Source organism: Mustela nigripes, chromosome 9 (assembly GCF_022355385.1).
Source record: "Mustela nigripes isolate SB6536 chromosome 9, MUSNIG.SB6536, whole genome shotgun sequence".
NCBI classification, from domain to species: Eukaryota; Metazoa; Chordata; class Mammalia; order Carnivora; family Mustelidae; genus Mustela; species Mustela nigripes.
Genome location: NC_081565.1, coordinates 42,722,837 through 42,745,227, shown reverse-complemented (window position 1 = coordinate 42,745,227; position 22,391 = coordinate 42,722,837). Strand labels below are relative to the sequence as shown.

The 22,391-nt window shown below is 45.5% G+C and overlaps 1 protein-coding gene across 2 annotated transcripts in view; it reads left to right on the top strand.

Moving 5' to 3' along the window:
- Positions 1–20,575, top strand: part of TEK (TEK receptor tyrosine kinase) — a 96,617-nt gene extending 76,042 nt beyond the window's left edge. Inside the window, exons 13-23 of one of the 2 annotated variants that reach the window (XM_059411538.1) lie at positions 392–691; positions 2,752–2,906; positions 4,681–4,891; positions 7,262–7,372; positions 9,610–9,800; positions 10,351–10,464; positions 14,612–14,682; positions 15,717–15,757; positions 16,851–16,947; positions 18,653–18,752; positions 19,585–20,575. In XM_059411538.1, coding sequence (XP_059267521.1) covers positions 392–691; positions 2,752–2,906; positions 4,681–4,891; positions 7,262–7,372; positions 9,610–9,800; positions 10,351–10,464; positions 14,612–14,682; positions 15,717–15,757; positions 16,851–16,947; positions 18,653–18,752; positions 19,585–19,659 — 1,466 coding nt within the window. In that variant the 3' untranslated portion in view covers positions 19,660–20,575. The remainder of the gene's footprint in view (positions 1–391; positions 692–2,751; positions 2,907–4,680; positions 4,892–7,261; positions 7,373–9,609; positions 9,801–10,350; positions 10,465–14,611; positions 14,683–15,716; positions 15,758–16,850; positions 16,948–18,652; positions 18,753–19,584) is intronic. The other variant, XM_059411539.1, reaches the window with a different exon arrangement.
- Positions 20,576–22,391: the final 1,816 nt, after the last annotated feature.

Below are 22,391 nucleotides of genomic sequence, written 5' to 3'. Positions count from 1 at the left end.
GATTAAAAATGGTACCCCACTGTTAAATTCAATTTTCATTTTCTTGATAATTAGCAATGTGGAGTATCTTTTCTTTGGCATATGGATTTCTGCTTTTTGATGAATTTGTTCATACACTTTGCCCAATTTCTACTAGTTGTAACAGAATTTGATATCTTAATTTAATGCAAGGATGAGAAAACATATGATGAAATATGTGTTGCCATTTTCCTGTCTTGTGCCATTTTGTCAAGTCTTCATGGAGTCCACTTCCAGTTGATTGGAATTACTACCCAAGAAAACACCTATTTGCCCTTCTTGGTTTATGTGCTGACAGTAAGTATCCATTAAAAGCATAGTAATCTAAGAGATGGTAGCGTAACTTAAGTGAATTTTTTTTTTTAATTTCCAGTTCTCCCTCCTCAACCAGAAAATATCAGAATTTCTAACATCACAGACTCCACAGCCATGATCTCTTGGACAATCTTGGATGGCTATTCTATTTCTTCAATTATCATCCGTTACAAGGTTCAGGGCAAGAATGAAGACCAGCACATTGATGTGAAGATCAAGAATGCCACCATTACCCAGTATCAGCTCAAGGGCCTAGAGCCTGAAACAGCTTACCAGGTGGACATTTTTGCAGAGAACAACATAGGGTCAAGCAACCCAACCTTTTCTCATGAACTGATGACCCTTCCTAAATCTCAAGGTTGGTAGAGTGGACAGGTATTTACCTAGGATTGTTTCTAGAGAGTATCAGAAAAGCCCCATTATCTTAATTAAGATATTGACCTCATATGTATGTGATGTGACATAATTCATTTGTCCAAATAGGCTTCACCATCTCTAGATAGGTTATTTTTTAAATTATTATTTTTATTTTTTTATTTTTAAAGATTTTTAAAAATTTATTAGAGAGAGAGAGATCACAAGTAGGCAGAGAGGCAGGCAGAGGAGGAGGAAGAAGCAGGCTCCCCGCTGAGCAGAGAGCCCGATGTGGAACTCGATCCCAGGACCCTGAGATCATGACCTGAGCCAAAGGCAGAGGCTTTAATCCACTGAGCCAGCCAGGCACCCCTCTAGATAGGTTCTTAAAATGAAAATGCCCCTGGGAGGGATACCCTGTTGATCCATTTTCTTTTGTTAAGCCTAAATCAGCCCATCAACACTCCCCATCCAGGAATGGAGGCTCTGAGGAATATGAATTTCATTCCACGGAAAAAGAACATAGAACCTGCTTAGTGAAGGCAGGCCTGTGCGGGTGTTTCAGTGGGAGGTACCAGGAACCAACTCCATTCTTTCTCAAATGAACTCCTCTTTTAGCTTTGAGGACACTATGCTCTTCCAAGTTGGGTTTTTTTGTTGGTTGGTTGGTTGGTTGATTTTGTTTTGTTTTGTTTTTACTTTTTGGATCCAAATTATGATGTCTCCATGTCCACCACTAACCCCCATTCCAGTGAGAGTAAGCTTTTTGAGATAGCTGGAGGTCTTTCAGAGTGCCAGGCACACGATGCTCTGTGTTTATGGCTGATAGTGCCAGTTGAATGTAGTTAAGTGGATAAGGGACCAGGGTTGGTGCGGGGGGGGCTGTAGCTCCCAGAGCACCTTCCCTTTGAACTCTGTCTGCAGTGGCGCCTGCCAGCCCTCGGCAACGTGTGCAGGGGAACACAGAGTGAAGTTAGATGGAGAGTTTTGCAGATTTATAATCTGGGCTAGAGTTTATTTTTACACTAAATCTTCTGGTAGTAAAAACTTCTTGGTTTTCGAAGGTTACTTAAGAAATAAAAGGAACCATGCCATATTTTCAGGACTGATTCTTTGGAATATTTTTGAAATGTCCAAGGAATGAGGAGTCTGCCAGTTATAGAGAGTTGCAGTTTTCAGGTGACACCCTTAATTAATGCCTATTTTTTACAATTATTTGTGCTTTGGTACAATGTATACAGGCCCTAAATCCAAGCTATACATAAAATACAAACAGAAAAATTAAAAACAAAGCATAACAAAGCAACAAAATCCTCACCATTCTGTTCCAGATGTGTCTTTATGTACCCATGCTTAGAGAGAGAAGGAAGGAAAGAGGTAATCACAAGAGTACTTGTAAGAACATAGGGTCTTGCTCTACATACTGTTTTTCAGAAAATGTATTGCATTTAATTTTTTTTGTTTAAATAAAGGGAAAAATGGGTTAGAGCAGAATCTTTAACAGTTGATTTTTACTTAAGCCCTAATTTAATGAGTTTTCTTTTCTGTCTTTCCCTCCTTCTCCTCCTCTTTTCCTTCATTCTCCCAATGTCATTCTTGGGTTTTCTCTATCAGGCTTTAAACAAGAAAAAAAAAAAAAAAGGCAAGATAACTTACAGATTTAAATTCAGCAACTTAAGACTTGAGAGCTTTTCTAGTTAGGGAAGTTGTGTGGAGACGTTTAGCCACCTTCCTAAAGTTTTATATCTAGTCAGTCTTTCTTGCTGCTACTTGATTATGCGCTACTGCTTGGGCCTTTACTTGGAAGTAAAAGTGGGACAAATGATAATAACTAATGCTTAGCACTTTTCCCTTTCTTTTTTTAGGTCTTATAACAGTCCTGTGAGTCAGACTCCTCTCCATTGAGTTTCAGAACATATAAATGAGTAGCTGAACGTTTCGTAACAATTAGTTGGCAGAGCCAGGGCTGCCATTACATATCCATTGTACCATGGTGTTGCCCAAGGATGGTCTTGGCTTTTCTCTCCTAAACTAAACCTGCTGCTTCTCCTGTGTTCTGTGCAGCACCAGCAGACCTTGGAGGTGGGAAGATGCTGCTTATAGCCATCCTTGGCTCGGCGGGAATGACTTGCCTGACGGTGCTGTTGGCCTTCCTGATCATGTTGCAATTGAAGAGGGCAAATGTCCAAAGGAGAATGGCCCAAGCTTTCCAAAACGTGGTAGTGCCTCATCTTCCTACTAGCTAATAAGTACAAGTCTGCATGTATGCAGAATCCTCATTTAAAGATGTGGACCAGGAGGGGTGCCTGGGTGGCTCACTTGGTTTAACAATTGACTCTTGATTTCAGCTCAGGTCCTGATCTCAGTGTTGTGAGTTCAAGCCTCATGGTGGACTCCACGTTAGGTGTGGGGCCCACTTTAAAAAAAAAAAAAAAAAAAAAAAAAAGATGTGGACCAGGAAATTTACTTGTAAAGCAAATATTTCCCTTAGGCAGGTCTCATCTTCTCTTTGACTTCCATTATGAAATGGGAGATAAACAACATGACCATGTAATTTGTTGTCCAAACTGGAATGAATTTGAGAGTGGAAAGTTTGCTCTTAATAATTATTTAGGAAACCAGGGCTAAAACAGAACTATTGCCCTGCCGAAATGAGATGTATTACCATCATAGTGATGAGTCACCAGGAGGACCAGTCTTGCAATATGAAGAATGGAATGCTGTTAATAAGGAAGGACATGAACATAACCAGACCTCAGTGTGATGGGTAATGATGTATTATGCTAGACAAATTTTCCCCACATTTCCTATTTCCAGTTCATATTTAATTCTTCTAATATCTCCCAACCTTATTATTGCTCACATATATGTGTAATATATGTAAATTTTTATGTTCACATGTGTCTCTCCATTCTTGTGTACCCATCAGTCTGCAGCCATAGTTTATAATACCTGGCACAGCCCCATTCTTTCATTTAGAAATTTTGACCAGTAACCAAGGCTTACAAAATCATTCCTGACCAGTATACCCCCAGTTTGATTCCTTTGGTATGCTATAGCCTGAATGTTTTTCTAAAACTAGAACATTTTTCTAAAACTAGAACGTTTTTCTAAAACTAGAACGTTTTTCTAGTTTGTAGTTTCAAACTAGAAACTCGTTTGAGGTTTCAAATTCTATAAAATGAATTTGTACCTGACTTTATTAAATTCCATGTTTGAAACATTGGGTACAATTACACATTCCAGATGAGGTGCAGCTTCCTGTCCACAAATCCCTGAGAGTCCCCTCCTTGGAGGATAAGGGGAGCTTTGTTTTCTGACTCCATGCCAGAAGTGACTCAACTCAGGCTATCTCTGGAGAAGAAAAACTAGCAAGGGGGCTGGGAATGCTGGAGCTGCTCATGGTCCCACTGCTTTGTTCTGATATGTCAACAGTCTATCAAACTCAGGAGAAAAGGGTTTATGCTATGTTGGGCTTTACTATATGCCTCTGTCATCCTGGAGCCAGAGTCTGCTCCAGAGTGGGCTTGAGATGTTCAAAGGTTTAGGATAAGTCAGAGAAAGTAAGAGTCAATAATGGACCAAGATAATGCAAGGAAAGCTCTTAGCAATGCATGGCTTGTTACTGCCCCAGACAGGATCTCTGAGTTCTTTTCCAAACCAGAACCGAACACCTGTTCGTTTCCCAGCTCAGCAGAAACTCAAGTGTGACTAACTCAGGGATGCGCCATCCTGTGGCATACTTGCTGTTATTCCCCTCTGCCTTGTGCTCTGCAGACATTGTTAATCGATTGCAGCATGCCTTCCACCTGAGTCCTGCAATTACCTCATGCAGCCCTTTAGACAGCCTGTTAGATGAAACCTATTTCCATCTGCATTTTAGAATTAGACAGTTTCTTGTTTTACCTGGTATGGATACAAACCAGGAATATTTAAGTACATTAGAATTATGAAAAATCCTGACACTAAACCATGAAAAAATTATTTCTCCAGAGGGAAGAACCAGCTGTGCAGTTCAACTCAGGAACTCTGGCCCTGAACAGGAAGGCCAAAAACAACCCGGATCCTACAATTTATCCAGTGCTTGACTGGAATGACATCAAATTTCAAGATGTGATCGGGGAGGGTAATTTTGGCCAGGTTCTTAAGGCACGCATCAAGAAGGATGGGTTACGGATGGATGCTGCCATCAAGAGGATGAAAGGTCAGTGCTTGACCAGATCAAGCCAGCATTTCACTAGGGTGGGGAGAAAACTTCACTTCCTGTCAAATCTTTCCGCTATGGTCTTAAATTATTTAAACAGAAAATTGGCATGATGTCAAATATAGCTGTTCTGAACAATGGCAGGTGGTAGTTCCTTTGAGGTCAGCCGGTGATAGGGCCAGGCCATGAACATGAAGGCATGAGCTGTTTACATGCCACTGTCTCGAATCATTGGGATGTGACAATATAGATAGTTCTCTGTCACACATGGCTAACTTCAGGGGAACACTGTTGTTTCTCTTGATGCAGTGGCTCTCAGAGTGGAGTGAGTATCTGAATCACCTGGAAGGCTTGTTAAAAACAAACTGTTGGGGTCCATCCTGGTTTCTGATTCAGCAAGTCTGGGGCGGAGCCAGAGGATTTGCATTTCTAATTAGCTCACAGGTGATGCTGATGCCAGGGTTTGGAGATCACACTTTGCAAACTACTGTCTTCGTGGATGATCTGCAACAGAGCTCCTGGAGACATTGTTAGAAATTCATCTTCTTGGCCTCTCTGTTGGGTCTAGTGTAGGTGAATTTCTTGGGGGGGGGGGAACACATGAGAATCTGTGTTCTTAACATGTGTGCTCTGTGATCCTTCTGTATGCTCAAGTTTGAAAGCTACCAAACTAAGGTCAGAAGAACTACATCTTTTCCAGTTGTGTTCATCTCAGGACTGCTTGGTGCTTACCCACTTACCAAGATGGCTAATATACGTCCTGTGAGAAAGCAGACTGACCAGCTCACTGGCGGTCCTGGCTGTGTTCTCTTGTTGTGAGGAGTTTACGCGTGGCTTGACTAGGAAGCCGCGGTGTTGTTTGTATAGCATCCGGCCTTGGAAAGCCATGAATTAGAGCAGGGAATGTCATGAACTCTTGTTCGTCACCTTCACAAAGTGGGCTCTCTAAGGCTGCTGCTAGGTTTTCCTTTTTGACAACAATATGGAACCTAAAGTTGGAATTAACCCTAAATCTCATTATGTCATTGTTACTTTTTGCAGTGTTGACAGAAAAGAAATAAAATAAATAAAATAGTGTCTGTGCTTAGGGATAGTAGTATGTTTCAAACACACACACACACACACGCACACACACACACACACGCACAATCTTGCTTAGCATCCATAAATCTCTTTTCCATTTTGCTACATTAGTCATGGGGAGTTTGGGCGTACAGTAAGGACAGAATGAGGGAACAGGGTATAGAATCTTGTAAAAGCCAGGCTTTTAAAATCTGAACTGAGCCTGATTGTCTCATGCCCGAGTGAAATAGCTTAAATGGGGCATCAAGGCAGAAATTATCTATAGGAAGAGTGATGCATTCAGAGGACAATGACCAAAGTAGAGAGACAACTTGCTTATAAAGAACTTCATTTTAAAAATGCTCCCAAGGCATTGACCCTCGGGCTACTTGTGGTAAGAACGGTGTATCTGGCCTGGGATTGCCTACTAGCTAGTTTTATGGGTACCCTTAGCCCCTGTGAAACATTCCAGTAATTTCCAAGCACATTCAGGCCAGCACAGGGCCACCAGCACCCAACAGTCCCCCTTTTCCCACCTTTCCTATGCAATGCTATTTTTCAAAAAGCAGCACGAGTGCTTTGTCACTGACCAAGGCTGATCGGTTTGTGCAGCAACCAGAGAGCACCTTCCCTTCAGCCTGGTTGGTCCTGGAGATCCTTCTGACCAAATGCTAAGGGAAAGACAGGACGAAAAGACTAGTTTCCTGACCACTAAGCACTTCCATAAAAATACTGTGGGATTTGAGTTTCTATTTTAGCAGGACTGCTTTGTGGAAAAGCAAGTTAAAATGATGGTAATAAAGCAAGGTGTCTGCATTCCTTGTGTTGTTGCTCTGAAACTGGTTCTCCTGCTGAGCATATTTATTGCTGGACAGCGGCTTCAGCTAGAACAGGTAGAGTCTAAAGTGGAGGCCACTCCGTCGCTACCAAGTCATTTCATGGGGTCTTTGAGAGTCGAAACGAGGAAAAGTGTAAAGCAGTGGTTCTCAAGCAGGGGTGGTTTTGCCTTTTGGGGGAACATTCATCAGTACCTGGATACATTTTTGGCTGGGTTGCTGGTATCTAGTGGGAGAAGCCAGACGTGCTGCCAAACGTCCTATTGTGCACAGGACAGCTCCCAACAACAAAGAACTGTCAGCCCAAGGTGTCAGCAGTTCCAAGTACTCTTCCTAGAGTAATCTCTGGTTTCTGTACAGTTTTCTAGAGCTGATGGTGACTCTGAAGGTCCTCTGAGGGGAGCAGGACAGGACAGCTGTTTCCAAAGAGGTCTAACAGAGAGGGAATCACAACTCTTGACTTTTTTCCCAGAATATGCCTCCAAAGATGACCACAGGGACTTTGCTGGGGAACTGGAGGTTCTCTGTAAACTTGGCCACCACCCAAACATCATCAATCTCTTGGGGGCGTGTGAACATCGTGGTAAGATGCGCTTTTCCTATCTTTCCTGACAGAATTTTTTCTTTTGAAACAGGCACAGTCCATATTAAAATCAGTAAAGATAATAATCTTAAGAATGTTACCTTTTAAAAAAAAAGTTGCAGTTTCCATCAGAATGTCCAGTCCCATTTATAAACTGTGCTGAGGTTTGACACCTTTCTGGAGGTAGGTCTCAAGGTTGGATCTTTTGCCCTCCGATGTGGTTCATCATTACTGCCCAGACGTTCCCATGGTTGCTGCCAACTCCCATCTTTGTTGACCCAGAGGTTTCCTCGGCTGCTGTTGCTTAGGTAGATTGGGGAAGCCTTCAGCATCAGGAAGAGAGAAGTGCTTTGGCTCTTCTTAACTGCTTACCTTTTTCCCTCCAAACCCAAGACACTGATATTCTGAATGTGAAATCCATGAATGCCAATAATCAACTGTAATATGAAAGCATTGGTGATGATTAGGATGAAATAAGAACAATAATCTTATATCTGATTGAGCTTTATTTTTTTCCAAAACCATTACTTGTACAATTATGGTGGAGCTTTACAACTACCCTATGTAACACTCTTAAAGTTAACTTATATTATTGTGGTTTTTTTTAGATTTTATTTATTTATTTGACACACAGACAAAGTTCACAAGTAGGCAAAGAAGCAGGCAGAGAGAGAGGAGGAAGCAGCCTCCCCACTGAGCAGAGAGCCCGATGTGGGGCTCGATCCCAGGACCCTGAGACCGTGACCTGAGCCGAAGGAGAGGCTTTAACCCACGGAGCCACCCAGGCATCCTTCAACTTATATTATCAATTCAGATATTACTGAGTACTTCCATGAGTTTACGTCTCCAGGCTACCTGGGTTTCTAGTTCTACAGGAATGCTTTCACTTAATTTCTCATGGAAAAATTCGTGTCCACAGAAAAGCTCCACAAGCAATTATTTACAAACTTGACAACCTCTTGTTGACTTTGCAGCACAAACAGAAACAATAGAAAAGAGACTACTTCCTCTTCCTCAATTTATTAAACTAAAAATACTGGGGCTTCAAACAATATATCATTCTGTGATCCAATAAGAGTGTAATTCTGAAAGCCAGATCATGTCCCTTTAGGTTAGATAATGAAGTAATGATATTAATTTGGAGCTATTTCCTGAAAAGAGTAATCAGCAGGGGACAACAGTAAATGAAAAGTTAAAAAAAAAAAATAGTAACCACCATCAACAGAAAAATATGTATCTTCCAAATTTTTGCTCTATCATCACCTTAGCCCATAACTTGTTGGCTCTTAAAATTTGTAGTTCAGCAAGGAAGTGAGAAAGCATTGAGGTGTATCTTGACTTACAGTGCAACGTGGTACAGTGTTAGACTTTTTTTGGGGGGGGGGGCAGAATTTCAGTGTCTTAGAATGGCATTGAACTTTACAATCACTTGACATTTTAAATTTAAAAAATGGTATACCAAAAAAAATTACCTCTAAAAGACAGTAAAATCAGTCTACTTTTCATTGACTCTAGAGATCAACATTTTTATGGAAGTAAGTAATTTTATTAAAACAAACAATTTGGAATAAAACCAAGACAATGGACCATAATTTGTTCGAGGATCTATTGTTTTATTTGTCTCTAAAAGTTTGAGTTTTCTCATCTCTCTAAGCAAGATGTAGCCTCTGACATTAGACTGTGCTGACCAGTGAGCTAATCAGCAATACATTGACCGAGGACGAACTTCCAGGGAGGAGTAGAAGCAGGAGAGAGAATGTTACCTGGTGTGGGTCCTTCTGCCACGGATACGGAATCTTTTCCTTTTTAAAAAATAATCTCAAGAAAAGTTAGAGACTAAATGGAATAACATGCCTGGTTCATATTAGTTCTCCATCAATATTGACAAAAAAAAAAAAGCTGACATGCACCTGCTGTCCTAGAGCTTCTGAAGGGAAACACGTTCATTCTGCTCTTCCTACTGAGAGGGTGAAAGCATTCAGGAAGCTTCCATGTTAGTCCACTGGCGGCAGGAGGGAGGGGTGTGGGAGAGAGGGGACCCCGGGTTCAAGCATGGTGTCCTTTAAGCACGGCAGGAGCATGGAACTTCTCTTCCTCCTGTCGCCAGCGTTCCCAAGGTTGGTACCGCTAGACTTGTTGCTTTCAGATTCCGAGTTTTATAAGCAGTTCCCAGGACCATAGCCCATCTCAGAAATTTCACAGCTGCTGAGAAGGTGATGTGTCTCCCTTTCCCACAGGCTACCTGTACCTGGCCATCGAATACGCCCCCCATGGAAACCTCCTGGACTTCCTGCGCAAGAGCCGAGTGCTGGAGACTGATCCAGCCTTTGCCATCGCCAACAGCACCGCCTCCACGCTGTCCTCCCAGCAGCTTCTCCATTTCGCGGCAGACGTGGCCCGGGGTATGGACTACTTGAGCCAAAAACAGGTTTGTTGTAAGGACCTTGCTTTGGACATCTTTCCTTTAGAATTCTCTCCAGAATTAGAGTTGAGTTAAATCTATGCATTTTTCAATTCCTCTTCCCCAGTAATTCCCCTTAGAATCTCCCTAATTTTCATGTCTTCGTGACTGTTCTATTTGTATAGAGGTTAAGGCTGAACACTGGCAATACCTGTATTTAGTGAAGGTCGGCATATGCATTTGGTGAGGTGCCCTTACCCATCGTAGCTTCTCCTGGGTCCAAACGATGCGCAGGGGCAGAGGACTTACCTGGCAACAGGAAGATTTAGTGACTTGGGTTTCTTTTCTTTCTTTTTTCTTTTTCTTTCTTTCTTTCTTTTCCCCCATGAAATGCTTCCCAAGACATGGCAGGTCACTTGGCAGAACCCACGGAGGATTTTGGAGGGGGAAGTCTAAGGGACTTGGATTCCTCACTTCTCTATTTCCCAGAGTTCTTGCCCCCAGTGGCTCTGTGCCAGCAGAATGAAGCGAACAAGCAAAAAATGCTGAAAATACATGATGTTTTTTAAAATTTCAGTTTATCCACAGGGATCTGGCTGCCAGGAACATTTTAGTTGGTGAAAACTATGTAGCCAAAATAGCAGATTTTGGATTGTCCCGAGGTCAAGAAGTGTATGTGAAAAAGACGATGGTAAGTTCAGAGCACAGACACAGAGAATGTCCTCCCCAGGGCCCCTCCCTCCCACGATGGCCCTTCTCTTGGAATACCTCCATTCTTTGGTGACTCAGGCACCTGGTTGTGTACCCCAGGAGTTAGTGCCCTGGCCCAGAAAACATCCCTTCAGAGTTTTGATTCCCAAAATGCCTGAAGGCTCCACATTTACCAGTGAAAAGCCACCATCACATGTGGCCAAGGGATGGTATATGCAAGTCTCACGGTGTAGGGGCTCTGGTCTGCTTCTAGGCCAGACCCTTAAGTGTCTCACCCCGAAACCTCTGAGGAGCTCCCTCAACCCCCATTCATGTACTGCAAGCATAGGAAGGGCAAAAAAAAAGGCATTTAACATACTTTCCAAATATAAAGGAAATAAATTAATGAGGTTCCTAAATCACAAGGAGGCCCTGGGGAGAAATTCACAATTTCTAAAGCCTCTTCATCACAAGTTCTCCACTGTCTCTCCAAGCCCACATCGAATCCACATATGCCTGATGATACCTCCTCTCCCAGATAGTGATATTTAATCTTGATGTACAAGATCCCAGAGAACGTTCCCACAGCAGGAGAGAAGCTGGACTCCTTCTGCTTTTGTGGCCCAGTGTAAATCATAACGCCCCAGAAATGCCCCCCGCCCAGGGACGTGAGAGCTGGGTGTCAACATGGCGCCGCCCTTGCTTTCCCTACATGGGTGGGAGGGTGAGGACCTTGGCACTGACAAATCCTGTAGTCGTCACGTGTGTTTGGTGGCTCTACCCCAGTGGCACGGCTCCTCCTTCCCGAGGGCTGATGGACATTGCTCGGGCTCCGCTTCCCTGTGACGATGGCAGTTTTCACACGGTCCCTTTATGTTTGTGGGTAACAGGGTGTCTCGCCAGGCTCAAGCTTCTGTATTTATCCTCTTATTCAGGTTTTTGTTTGTTTGTTTGTTTCTTGTTTTTCGCAATATACTTATTTTAGTTACTGACAAGATAACAATATTCAAGAATGTTTTGAAAAGGAAATGACCCATTGTTCACCCCCTTGACCCGTTTTTATTTTTCCTTTACTTATTGCCTTCCACAAACATACATATTTTTATATGGTTACCATCCCGGTGAACATGACCGTTTTGGATCTTTCCAGTCCCTTTTTGGATGGGGGGTTTGAAGTGGGACCCCTTCGGCCTGTAGGGACCATCACACACAACCAGTGGGACTCCAGGTGCTCATCGATGGCAATGCTTTCAGAAGCCATAGTCGCCTCCTTGAGGACTGGCTTCCGTGTAATACTTTTTTCTCTTGTTCTTTTCCGTTTTTCTGAATTTGCCTGACCCCAAACAGGCAATGTTTCTCTGCAGAGGGACTGGGCTTATCTTAAAGAGCCAGGACCCGCCCCTCACCCATTTACTCCCACTGTCCCTGCTCCTCCTGGGCCACCTGAAGCTTGAGCTCTCCTTCACAGAGCTCCTCTCCTTGCTTCTCTCTGGCATCTGGGGGGCTGTGGTGCTCTGGGTGATGGGGTAGAGGCACTAACACAGTTTACGCCACAACCTGCACATTTTATCTGGATCCTGCCCTCCGATTCCTAAGAAAAAGGCTGCTTTGCTTGGCATTTCATAAAGGGCAGGGATTTCGGCAGCCTTGGAAAGTTTGGGGAAAATGTTTAGAGGGTTAGAACACTTGGGTAGGTCAGAACTTAATTCTGTCTGCTAGCAGCTGGGTGAAGTGTTGTGGCAGCACCGGGTCTGGGAGGAATGACGCAGGGACAGCCCAGGCTGAGGAAAGATGAGGGAATGGAGAGAAGCCGACTCCCAGCAAGAGGGTGTAGTGTGGTGAGTGACCACCAGAGGGCAGAGTGGCTGCCTTCCCTGGCCTACCGTTTAAATCCATGATTTTCCACTCCTTGCACTCCAGAATTTCTGGGAAGCTTTCAAAAAGTACAGATGCGGAGTCCTATGGCTGAGATACTATGATTCAGCTGCCTTGGGATGAGGTTCCTACATCAGTTTCTGTTTTTTTAAGTCCCCCAGGTGATGCTAATATTGGAAGTGCTGGAAGCCAACATACTAAGTGATTTGGGGCTTTTTATTATCATGGATAGATCCATCCCCTCATCATCGATTTATTTATGACTACAATGTTTCATGCCTGTGCTAGGTTTTGGGGTAACATAAATTGAGCTAGTCTCAACTTCTAAAGAGCTCGGACAAACAATGAACGATTGTTAACAGTTGGTGAGTGCCAAGGGCCAGGAGGGCACAGAGGAGGAACACACACTGAACTGAGCCCTTGTCGAGTCATGAGGGCTCCCTGCAGGAGGCCAGCTCCTGGGTTTTACAAATGTTAAATAGATATTGGAGACACAGGAATGAATTGGATCACCTGGAGGGTACATTCTATATAAAAACTTAGAGGCAAACATTCAGGTCACGTAAGTTAGTGTGGCTGGAATGTAATGCAAAGAAAGAGAGTTAAAATTTAGGGTGGCAGGAGGAAGGGGTTATAACGTCTTCTTGTAGATTCTTGATTTCCAGCTAAAACATTTTGGATTCAGTTAGGGACTTGAGATCTTGGGACCATAAGGGACATTGAAGAACTTTAAGAAAAGGAACCATGTGGCTGGATTTGCCATTTCGAGTCGGTCTGGCCATGGTGAGGAGGACTGATCCTTAGGGCGTAAACTCTGAAGCAGGAAGGTCAGTTAAGAGGTTGTCCTCAGGTAAGAGGTGATGGTGGCTTAAATCATGGAGAGAGCGCAAGGGGAACAGGTGGAAGTGGAAAGATCCAAAAGATGTCAAATGAGAAAAATAAAAAAGTGAACGTGGAAATTAGTCATTGGGAGGTGTGAGATCAGAAGCTAGCAGGTACCTAGAAGCAAAGACAAGACAGAAAATGTCGATGACACCTTCCATTCCTGTGGAGGGGAAGAAGCAGCTAGGATAAGAGATCGGCGGTGGGGAGTGGTGGGCATGGAGTGGAGGGAGGTATGAATGTTGAGGATACATTGAAGAAGTGGGTTTAAGAAGAGACAGTTTTGTAACTGACCTGTAAGGTAGCAATCAGGACTTACGATCAGAAAGAGCTTCAGAATATCACTACTTCACAAAGATCTAGGAGACAAGGGCATGTTCAGGAATAGTTTTTGCGGTCCAGGGCACAGCTGGTCTCGGGATGGTTGGTCTGGGAGAATATCTGCTCCTGTTTCAGGGGGGCTGAAAAGACCCCCCCCCCCCACACACACACATAGTGCTGGCTGTTGCCCCACTTCTTGGCTACTGTGGGCTGAAACACCACTGTTGGAGCTTGGACAAAACCCTGGAAGGGAGGCAGCCATCTCTCAGGAGGGCCCATGAGATTCTCTGGGTGGGTCTTTAGGAAGGCAGCCCCCAAATCACGTAAAACTAGGACTAACACCTAGAAGTCAAACTTCCCAGCGTCCAGTCCACATTCCTTTTTGCCAGGTTGGACTTAAAGAAATGGGGACAATCTGGATGGAGTCAGGGCCGGGCCCCCAAAGATGAGTGTCCCTCATGACACTCCAAACCCAGTGAAAACTGCACTGACAGGAAATTATTTCTTCCTCCACTGATGTGCATGTGCCCTGTTCCCTTTGGTCTGAAATGTTCTTCTCCCCAGGCCACCTGCTGAACCTACACATCTTACAGGACCCAAATCCGAGGTCACCTTGTCTGAAAGTCTGCCCCATCTCCTCCAAGCACAGTTGGTCACGTGACATGGCCTGAGCCTTTCCCAACTTACAGTTTAATTCCTGGTTTCTCTGCCTCCCTCGCCTTTCAAGCCTCTGAGAGCCACAAAGTGAATAAATGAAATGCTCACCAAGAGGGCACACAGCCGTCCACACATACACATGCCCATGCTTACAATTCTTCTTCTTTATATAAAACTCCTGTAGGGACTCCTTGAAGTAAGCAGGGCTTAATCTTTGCATGTCTTCGAATTTGAGAATGCTCTTGTGCATGGCATGTACACAAACAGCAATTCCTGATTCTACCACCCCATATGTCTGGGAATTCCAAGTAGAGTTGCCCGTGGGCTTGGGTGAAGCAGAGCTCCAGGCAAGTTACATGCCTTGGGCAAGGGCCCTGTCTTGACTAAGTGGCATCTCACTTTGTTCTCTCCAGGGAAGGCTCCCGGTGCGCTGGATGGCGATCGAGTCACTAAATTACAGTGTGTATACAACCAACAGTGATGTGTGAGTACGCCTTTTATTTTGAGGGGTTTCTTTTCCCCCAGGAAAGTAAGCATTTGACAGAGGTCTTAACGAGAGGCAGGAATATGATGTTCCTCTGTAGAAGAAAGCTAGTCCGTAAGCCCAGGAAATAAATTAATAGTCTACAAAATGCAGCCTCAGAGCAGAAAGACTGTTCTCATGGTCTAAGATCATTGGGGGCAGGTTGTGGGTTTTATTCCGCCTGTCAAGGGGAAGTGGTGACTTCTCAATCACCAGAGAGTTAAGGGGCTTGTGGGGTTTCCTGTGGCTCCACATCCCCAACTGAGTTCCGCATACAGGTGGGGGGTGGAGGGGCAGCCCAGACTAGCTGCTGGGGTCAGAGGCGGCAGGGACAGAAGGCAGGCTGGGTCCAGAGCGTGTCTCTGCTCGCAGCCTGCGGGGACGAGTCTCGGGCTGGCGGTGGAAGGGACGGTTGGGAGCGAGACCTCGGCCACCTGGCCCATACCTTAATGACGGCAGGAGAAACTGAGGCTTCGAGGGTTGAGGTGACTTGTCCAGGGAGTTTAGCTTCTGCCTGGGGAAGGGCGGGGGGCTGGCGAGTACTTGTGTCCTCGCTGCGTGCAACGTGCCTCTGGGGTGTTCGCTCACTTCCTCTCTGTGACCGAGGCAGCAGCTGGTGTCCCCACTTTCCGAACACACGAAGAGGCCTCAGGCGGTTCAGCAACTTGTCCCAGTCATGCGAGTGCCAAGGTGGTAGAGCTGGAATTTAACTCCCGTCTGTCAGCTCGGACTTGGCCCTGCCGCCCCGATACCGCACCGTGCTCTCCGCTGGAAGCGAGTGGGGGCTTTAACGCGGTTTCCCTGTTAGAATCCTGACCTTGGCCGAAGAGGGGAGAAGCACGTGCCCCCACGGGGCCCTGTCCCAGAGAGCGCACGCTTAACACTTCCTTTTATGCAAAATGTCCGTCACCCTGACTTTTGAGGCAGGAAACTAACCTGTCAGCAGGTGTCAGCTTGTCTGTCGGTGATTGGACTCCCCGTTGTGTCCCCTGCAGGTGGTCCTATGGAGTGCTGCTCTGGGAGATCGTGTCCTTAGGTGAGTGTCCACGTTCATCTACGGCAAGACTTCAGGCACTCGGAGCCGGCCCTCCTGGGCCCCCTCGCTGTGTGATTCCACCGGTGCTATTTTTACGTATTTCTGTATTTATATGGCACCACCGGTTAGGACTGGGAAATAGAATTTGATAAGTTTCTGTCTGTGCTTATTCCTGTCTTTCTTTTTTGAGAGCCCTGTAGCTAATGTCATACCTAATACTAACAATCTGGTGTCTGTGAGCTACACTAGAGCTTGTGTCTGTGGGCGCAGAGATGTCCCAGAACTATTGCACGTTTGCTTGAAGATGGCACGCTACACCGTGAGAAGTCCTTTCCGAAGGCCAGTTAATAGTCTGTGAAAATGTGTGTCAAAACCCAGCAACTGGGGCACCTGGGTGGCTCAGTGGGTTAAGCCGCTGCCTTCGGCTCAGGTCATGATCTCAGGGTCCTGGGATCGAGCCCTACATCGGGCTCTCTGCTTGGCAGGGAGCCTGCTTCCTCCTCTCTCTCTCTGCCTGCCTCTCTGCCTACTTGTGATCTCTGTCTGTCAAATAAATAAATAAATCTTTAAAGAAAACAAACCCAGCAACTGCCTTACACTAGGACCCCCGTTGAGTAAATACTGCCCATGAAAAACCTGGAAAGACCACACCAGAGTGATACACACTATTGCTTGCTCTCTTCCTACTTTTTTGTATTTTGCAAGTTTTCTGTCATTGGACAGTAACTATTACAGATCAAACAGGAAGTGGATAATCTAATGGCAGACTCCCAAGTAGGGAAAAGATACCGCTCATTGGGACGCTAGACAAGTTGTGTGGGCTGACTCAGGGGAGAGAATAGCCCTGTGAGTAACAGCCCTGTGAGCCCTGAACTGGATCTTTCCACCGAGGGGATGGCCGCCCTGTGACGCGGTTGGTGGCATCTGGGCAGCTGTGCTGTGTGGTGGGTTTGCTCAGAGGGAGGGTCACGCTGGGTGGGCACCACCCTTGCCACACCCTTTCTCCCCGTCTCTCTGCTTGAGAGGCTTGGGGCAGGAGACCCTGTGTGCCAACTAGCAGGGCCTGAGGGTGACGTGGTTTCCTGTCTTCCAGGTGGCACCCCCTACTGCGGGATGACATGTGCAGAGCTCTACGAGAAGCTGCCCCAGGGCTACAGACTGGAGAAGCCCCTGAACTGTGATGACGAGGTGTAAGTCAGGCTCCGCGCTGGGGCCATTTCACCTTGACCTCCCCCGCATTTCTTGAACACACACACTCTCATGGAAGGGGTGTCTGCTTCATACACACGTCGCCATCCCAAACAGCCAAAACGGAGGAGGAGGGTAGGGAGCTCCTTAAACTCAGAGCATGGTGCAGTGGGCAGGGATGAAGAGCTTTATCGGCATAGAAATCCAGCAGGAATTTAAGGCAGTCATATCAGGAAGGTGGAAATGAGGAAAGGCCCCAAATGCAGAAAAGATCTGAAATTCATAAATAAATGTATGAAACCTTGAGGCTAACTTTGGAGAGAGAGAGTTCAGAGCTGTGACGTTAGGAAGATGGATTTTTTTTTTTTTTTTTTTTAAATCACAGAATCTTGATTCTGCAAGAATCATTTTCCAGGAATCAGAATTATTCCCCAGGGAAGAATGAGTAGCTTTTGTGAAACCACCATTCCCAGAACTCCCTGAAAGAGCTGCTGCCTGAAGGGCGTAATGTGAAAGGGAAAGGCGCTAGGTTCAGCAAAGATTTCATTATCCACACGGAGTTACTTTCTGAGAAAGCGTGTTATTCCTTAGGTCTCTGGTACAAGAGGCATGAACCTAGACCACACTAGGTGGCTAGACTTCTGTGGCTGTAAGTTTCCTTTTAGACATTTGTTCCCTATGTGAAATTTTGAGCCCTACCCAACATTGCTTTAAAAAAAAAAAAAAATTAACATACAATGTATTATTTGCCCCAGGGGTACAGGTCTGTGAATCATCAGGCTTACACGCTTCACAGCACTCACCATAGCACGTACCCTCCCCCGTGTCCATCACCCGACCAGCCTCTCTCTACCTCCCTCCCCCCAGCCACCCTCAGTTTGTTTTGTGAGATTAAGAGTCTCTTAAGTTTTGTCTTCCTCTCAATCCCATCTTGTTTCATTTTTTCCTTCCCTACCCTCCACAGTCCCCCAGCCTGCCTCTCAGATTCCTCACATCAGAGAGATCTTTTGGTCCATAGTCAGACATTGCTTCTCTAGGTCTAGGGTGGGTCCCAGGAATCTGCCTTTTAATACAAGTGGTTCTGACCATATTGGGGAGTGTACTGCCTTAGACCAGTGCTTCCACACGGTGTTCCCGGGACACACAAGATGCAAATAGGTAATATAAGAGGGAAGGAATTCTATGGTCTCTTACAGGGGGCAAGTTCTAGGTTAAGTCAGGTTACACAGGTTTTTTTGTTTGTAAGGGCAAGACTTCTCAAGCTTTGACTCTGCTACTCCCTAAGCGGGAGACGCAATAGGTGAGAATCTTGCAAATTACTCTTGAAAATTGGAGTCTTAAAAAAAAAGAATTAACATTTTGAGAGATGTGGCATTCCAAGAGAGATGTGGCATTCCAAGAGAAATGCTGCCCTAGATGCATGCAGGAGTCAGTTCTTTCCCATCAGGAGAGCTGAGACCAAGATCCCGCAGGAATGGTACTCAGGATGCGCACTAGTTTTCCTGACAGAAGAAAGGGGGACCAGTGGGGCGAGGAGGGAGGCCAGAGAGAAACCCGGTGCTCTACTTTTGTGCTGCCCCCGTAAGCGCAGATGCCCACGTGTGAAATGGCTCCCTCTCTTCTCTCACTCCGGTGCCCCCACAGCAGGACAGGCCCAGGACTGACGCAGAGTCACGGAGTTCACTGCTTAACCCTTTGTGTTCACAGGTACGACCTCATGCGACAGTGCTGGCGGGAGAAGCCCTACGAGAGGCCCTCCTTTGCCCAGATCCTGGTGTCCTTGAACAGGATGTTAGAAGAACGCAAGGTGAGCGCGGACTTCCGGGCAGACGCTGGAGTCACACTTCATCACGCGTCCCCTGTGGTTAAAAAGAAATAGCTGATACAGTTCAGCAAGGCGGTCTGGGCGTAGCCTGAGGCAACAGAGGGATATAAAGGATGTGGCCCCCAGCTCTGAGGATGTTACAGTGTCCGAGTTAATCAGATTTCCATAAAAGGGAGAGTCACTCGGTAGGACAGATAGAATTACCTCTGAGTTAGAAGGAACCTCATCAGTAATGGAGTCTGACTCTTGAATTTTGCAGAAGAAATGTATACAAAGAGGAGAGATGGAGGTGTCCAAGGGCACACAGCCGGGAACCGGTACAGCCTGGTCTGCAGGGTTCTAGGGCGCAGGGGCAGGAATTCTATAAAAAGGTCCAGCAGGTGGTTGGCTGTACAAATCTGAGGTTGAAAAGACAAATTTAGGTTATAGAACTGGACGGGAAGTTACCACCACCCGAGGGGTAATTAAACCAGAGATGTGGGTGAGGTCAGAGAGAAATGGGGACTGAGAACGATCCTGAGAGACTGGGACATTTCCGGGGGGACCACACCAGGACAAGAAAGAATGGCCTAGAGACTGAGGAGAGTACAAGGGTGAAGTCTGAGGTGCGGAAGGCCAGGGATGCATTTCAGGAAGAAAGCCAGCAAATACAACATGGGGACTGAGGACAGAAAAACATCCCCAGGTACCTAGTATTTGAATCAAAACAAGTTAAGGAAACTAGGGTCTGATGATTCCTGCCCCTGGCAGTGGCAGAACACTGTTAGACCACTGTTCTAGACGCTGCTGTTCTAAACCACTCTTGCTCTCGTAGACCTACGTGAATACCACGCTTTATGAGAAGTTCGCCTACGCCGGGATCGACTGCTCTGCTGAGGAAGCTGCCTAGAACAAATCATACCCATCTGTACGTAACGTTGCCCCTTCCCCGGCCTGTCAGACCTTTGATGCCAAGAAAGCCAGCAAGACTCTGCCAAGAGAGGGGACACAGAATATACAAATGTATATATATTGCCGTATGTCTGGGACGAGACCACAAAAACCCGTGCGTGTGAATCTGTAGGACCCTTTGCCTCTACTAGGACTGTATATACCGTTTTGAGTAAGAATGTACTGAACTCAGAATGCCTGTTGGTGGTTTCATATGCAATAATATATTTTTCTAAAAATATGGACTTTACAGGAAGGTGTGTGAGTATAATTACTATGATGCCTAACTCATTATCATTCTGGATTTTTTTTGATATTTACCTTCATAGTGAATGCTGTAAAATGTTTTGCTGTATAGAAAAAAGATGTTAATAAATGTCACACCAACCCTGGTGGCACGGGTGAGGAAAGTGGGGGAAATAGGTTAGTTCTATCAGGACATAGTTGAACATTTAAAAGGGATTCTTCGATTCCTCAACTGTAGAAGCCATTTCAATGTCATTTGCTCATTGGACCCCATTGTCATGTGTGTCCAGAGCCAGTGTGTCCAGAGTCCAGTCCAGAGTGCTACCATCTAAAAGGGGACTCAACTCTCCTTCAGTGTGCATCTAAGGAACTTTAAAGAAGTACAAGTTTGGTAAATCAACGGGATTCAGTTTTAGTTTCTCTGGTGACACTGTTTTGTGTATTTTAAGAAATCGAGTAGGACGCCTAGGGCTCTATTTGGAAGACATGTGACATTCGTACCAACAGAACACCATGTATTGCACATTGTAAAGTTCCCTGTTGATCAGCTGTGAGTCTGCAGTTTATATGGTAGGCACACATCGCCATGAGATCTCATAGTAAGTGAATAAATGTCTTGCGTACCTGTTTTTTGTCTGGGAGTGTTTCTCCTAGGTCATGCCTGATGTCAAGTTCCTGTCCTCCAACTGTGTTGGTGAGATGCCCATAGTGCGGTGGGTGGGGACTCCAGCTGGAAGGACTGGAAACATCGAGAAGTGTTCGGGTGAGCCCCTTTTCTTGTAGCAGTGCCCTGTGCCCCCAGTAGTGTGCCAGTGTCCACTGAGGGCTTAGAACAGCAGTCTTTTTTTTTTTTTTTTTTTTTTAAGATTTTGACAGAGATCACAAGTAGGCAGAGAGGCAGGCAGAGAGAGAGGAGGAAGCAGCCTCCCTGCTGAGCAGAGAGCCCGATGTGGGCTGGATCCCAGGACCCTGGGATCATGACCTGAGCCAAAGGCAGAGGCTTTAACCCACTGAGCCACCCAGGTGCTCCAGAACGGCAGTCTCTTAACTGGGATAGTGTGAAATTGGTTGACATAGAGCATAAAGTTCCCTGTTCCTTCCACTTGATCCACCTCGTGTGTTCAGAGACAATAGCAGGGCCCTTTGTTCCCAAAGGCATTCTCCAGGGGAAAGCGCACACGCAAGGCTGCCAGCAGACAGAGTCAGCAGCCAGAAACGCAAAGAGCCCTTGACGGGTCCAGGTATCTGCACTAGCTCCTGGGGCTTTTTACCACATGTTGTGGAGATACTCCTGACAGCCCCTGGTTTGAAAGTACGTGGAACTGAGCAAGGAGGACCTGAAAACGCAGATCATCCCTTCACTGCATGTGGCATTGCAACACATCTCCCCCCCCCCCCAATAGTCTTTCTTAATTCATATTACTTAAATTCATAATGATTAAAATTTGTATTGTTTTACTTTACATCAAGTACATGACAAGAGAGATGGCTGAGAAGTACCTGGGGCAGCAAGAAAAACATGTTCAGGCATCACTGGGTTACTTGTAAGTCACAACACGGAGGCAGCCAAACCGACGTACGCTTGAGGGCATCTCACAAGCAACCGTCAGAAGGTAGCAGGCGTACTTCCCGCCAGAGGCCCTCCTATCAATTACTCTGACTCTCCTGTACTATTGGCAGTGAAACCTTTGTAATTTTGTAGCATGTTAGCAACATTAATACTGAAGATTCGTACTCAAGGGTAATCAAACTGAATCAGGTCAGGTACTTCCCCATGATGAGAAAGCAAGAAAGATGGAGCTAACCCCTCAAAGGAATGAGACAGGTCCGGCACTGAACACAGGTTAGTGTGTTCAGAAGATCCCTAGGACTCTGCCTGAAAAAAATAAGTTATGAATTAAAATCCAGTCACAGTACACCAGTTAGAATACAAACATTACCCAACAGCCAAATGACCCAAAGCTTTATGTTAACAGAGTACACTGAAAAGTTTACATTTACTTTGTGAGGAAAATCTATTTATATATGAGACCTAAAAAAAATGTGTTAGGTAATGATAGTTTTCAGTATTTGGAGAGAAAGAAATGTACGTAACCAGATACGTGACCCTTGAGGAGGTCACTGCTCAACTGTAAACCATACTCCTTGGTAAACCTGTCACCCTAGATCCATCAAGAGGAGTCGAAAATTCAAAGCAACTTAATCCTCCCCATTAACCGCCCCCCCCCCACCGCACTCACAACTTTTGTTGGAAATTGAAGAAAAAGGTCAAGAAAGTTCCTACCATCATAGACCCAACTCTACCGCCAGCCGCAGAGGCGTCCCTGAAACCCCACTACAGGGATTTAAGATGTGCTCGGGCAGAGCGATCACTCCTTTCCTTTCAGGTCTTGTTTTACCCTCCAGAGAACCAGTTCTATGAAGGCAGTTGCATTTTCACTTGAA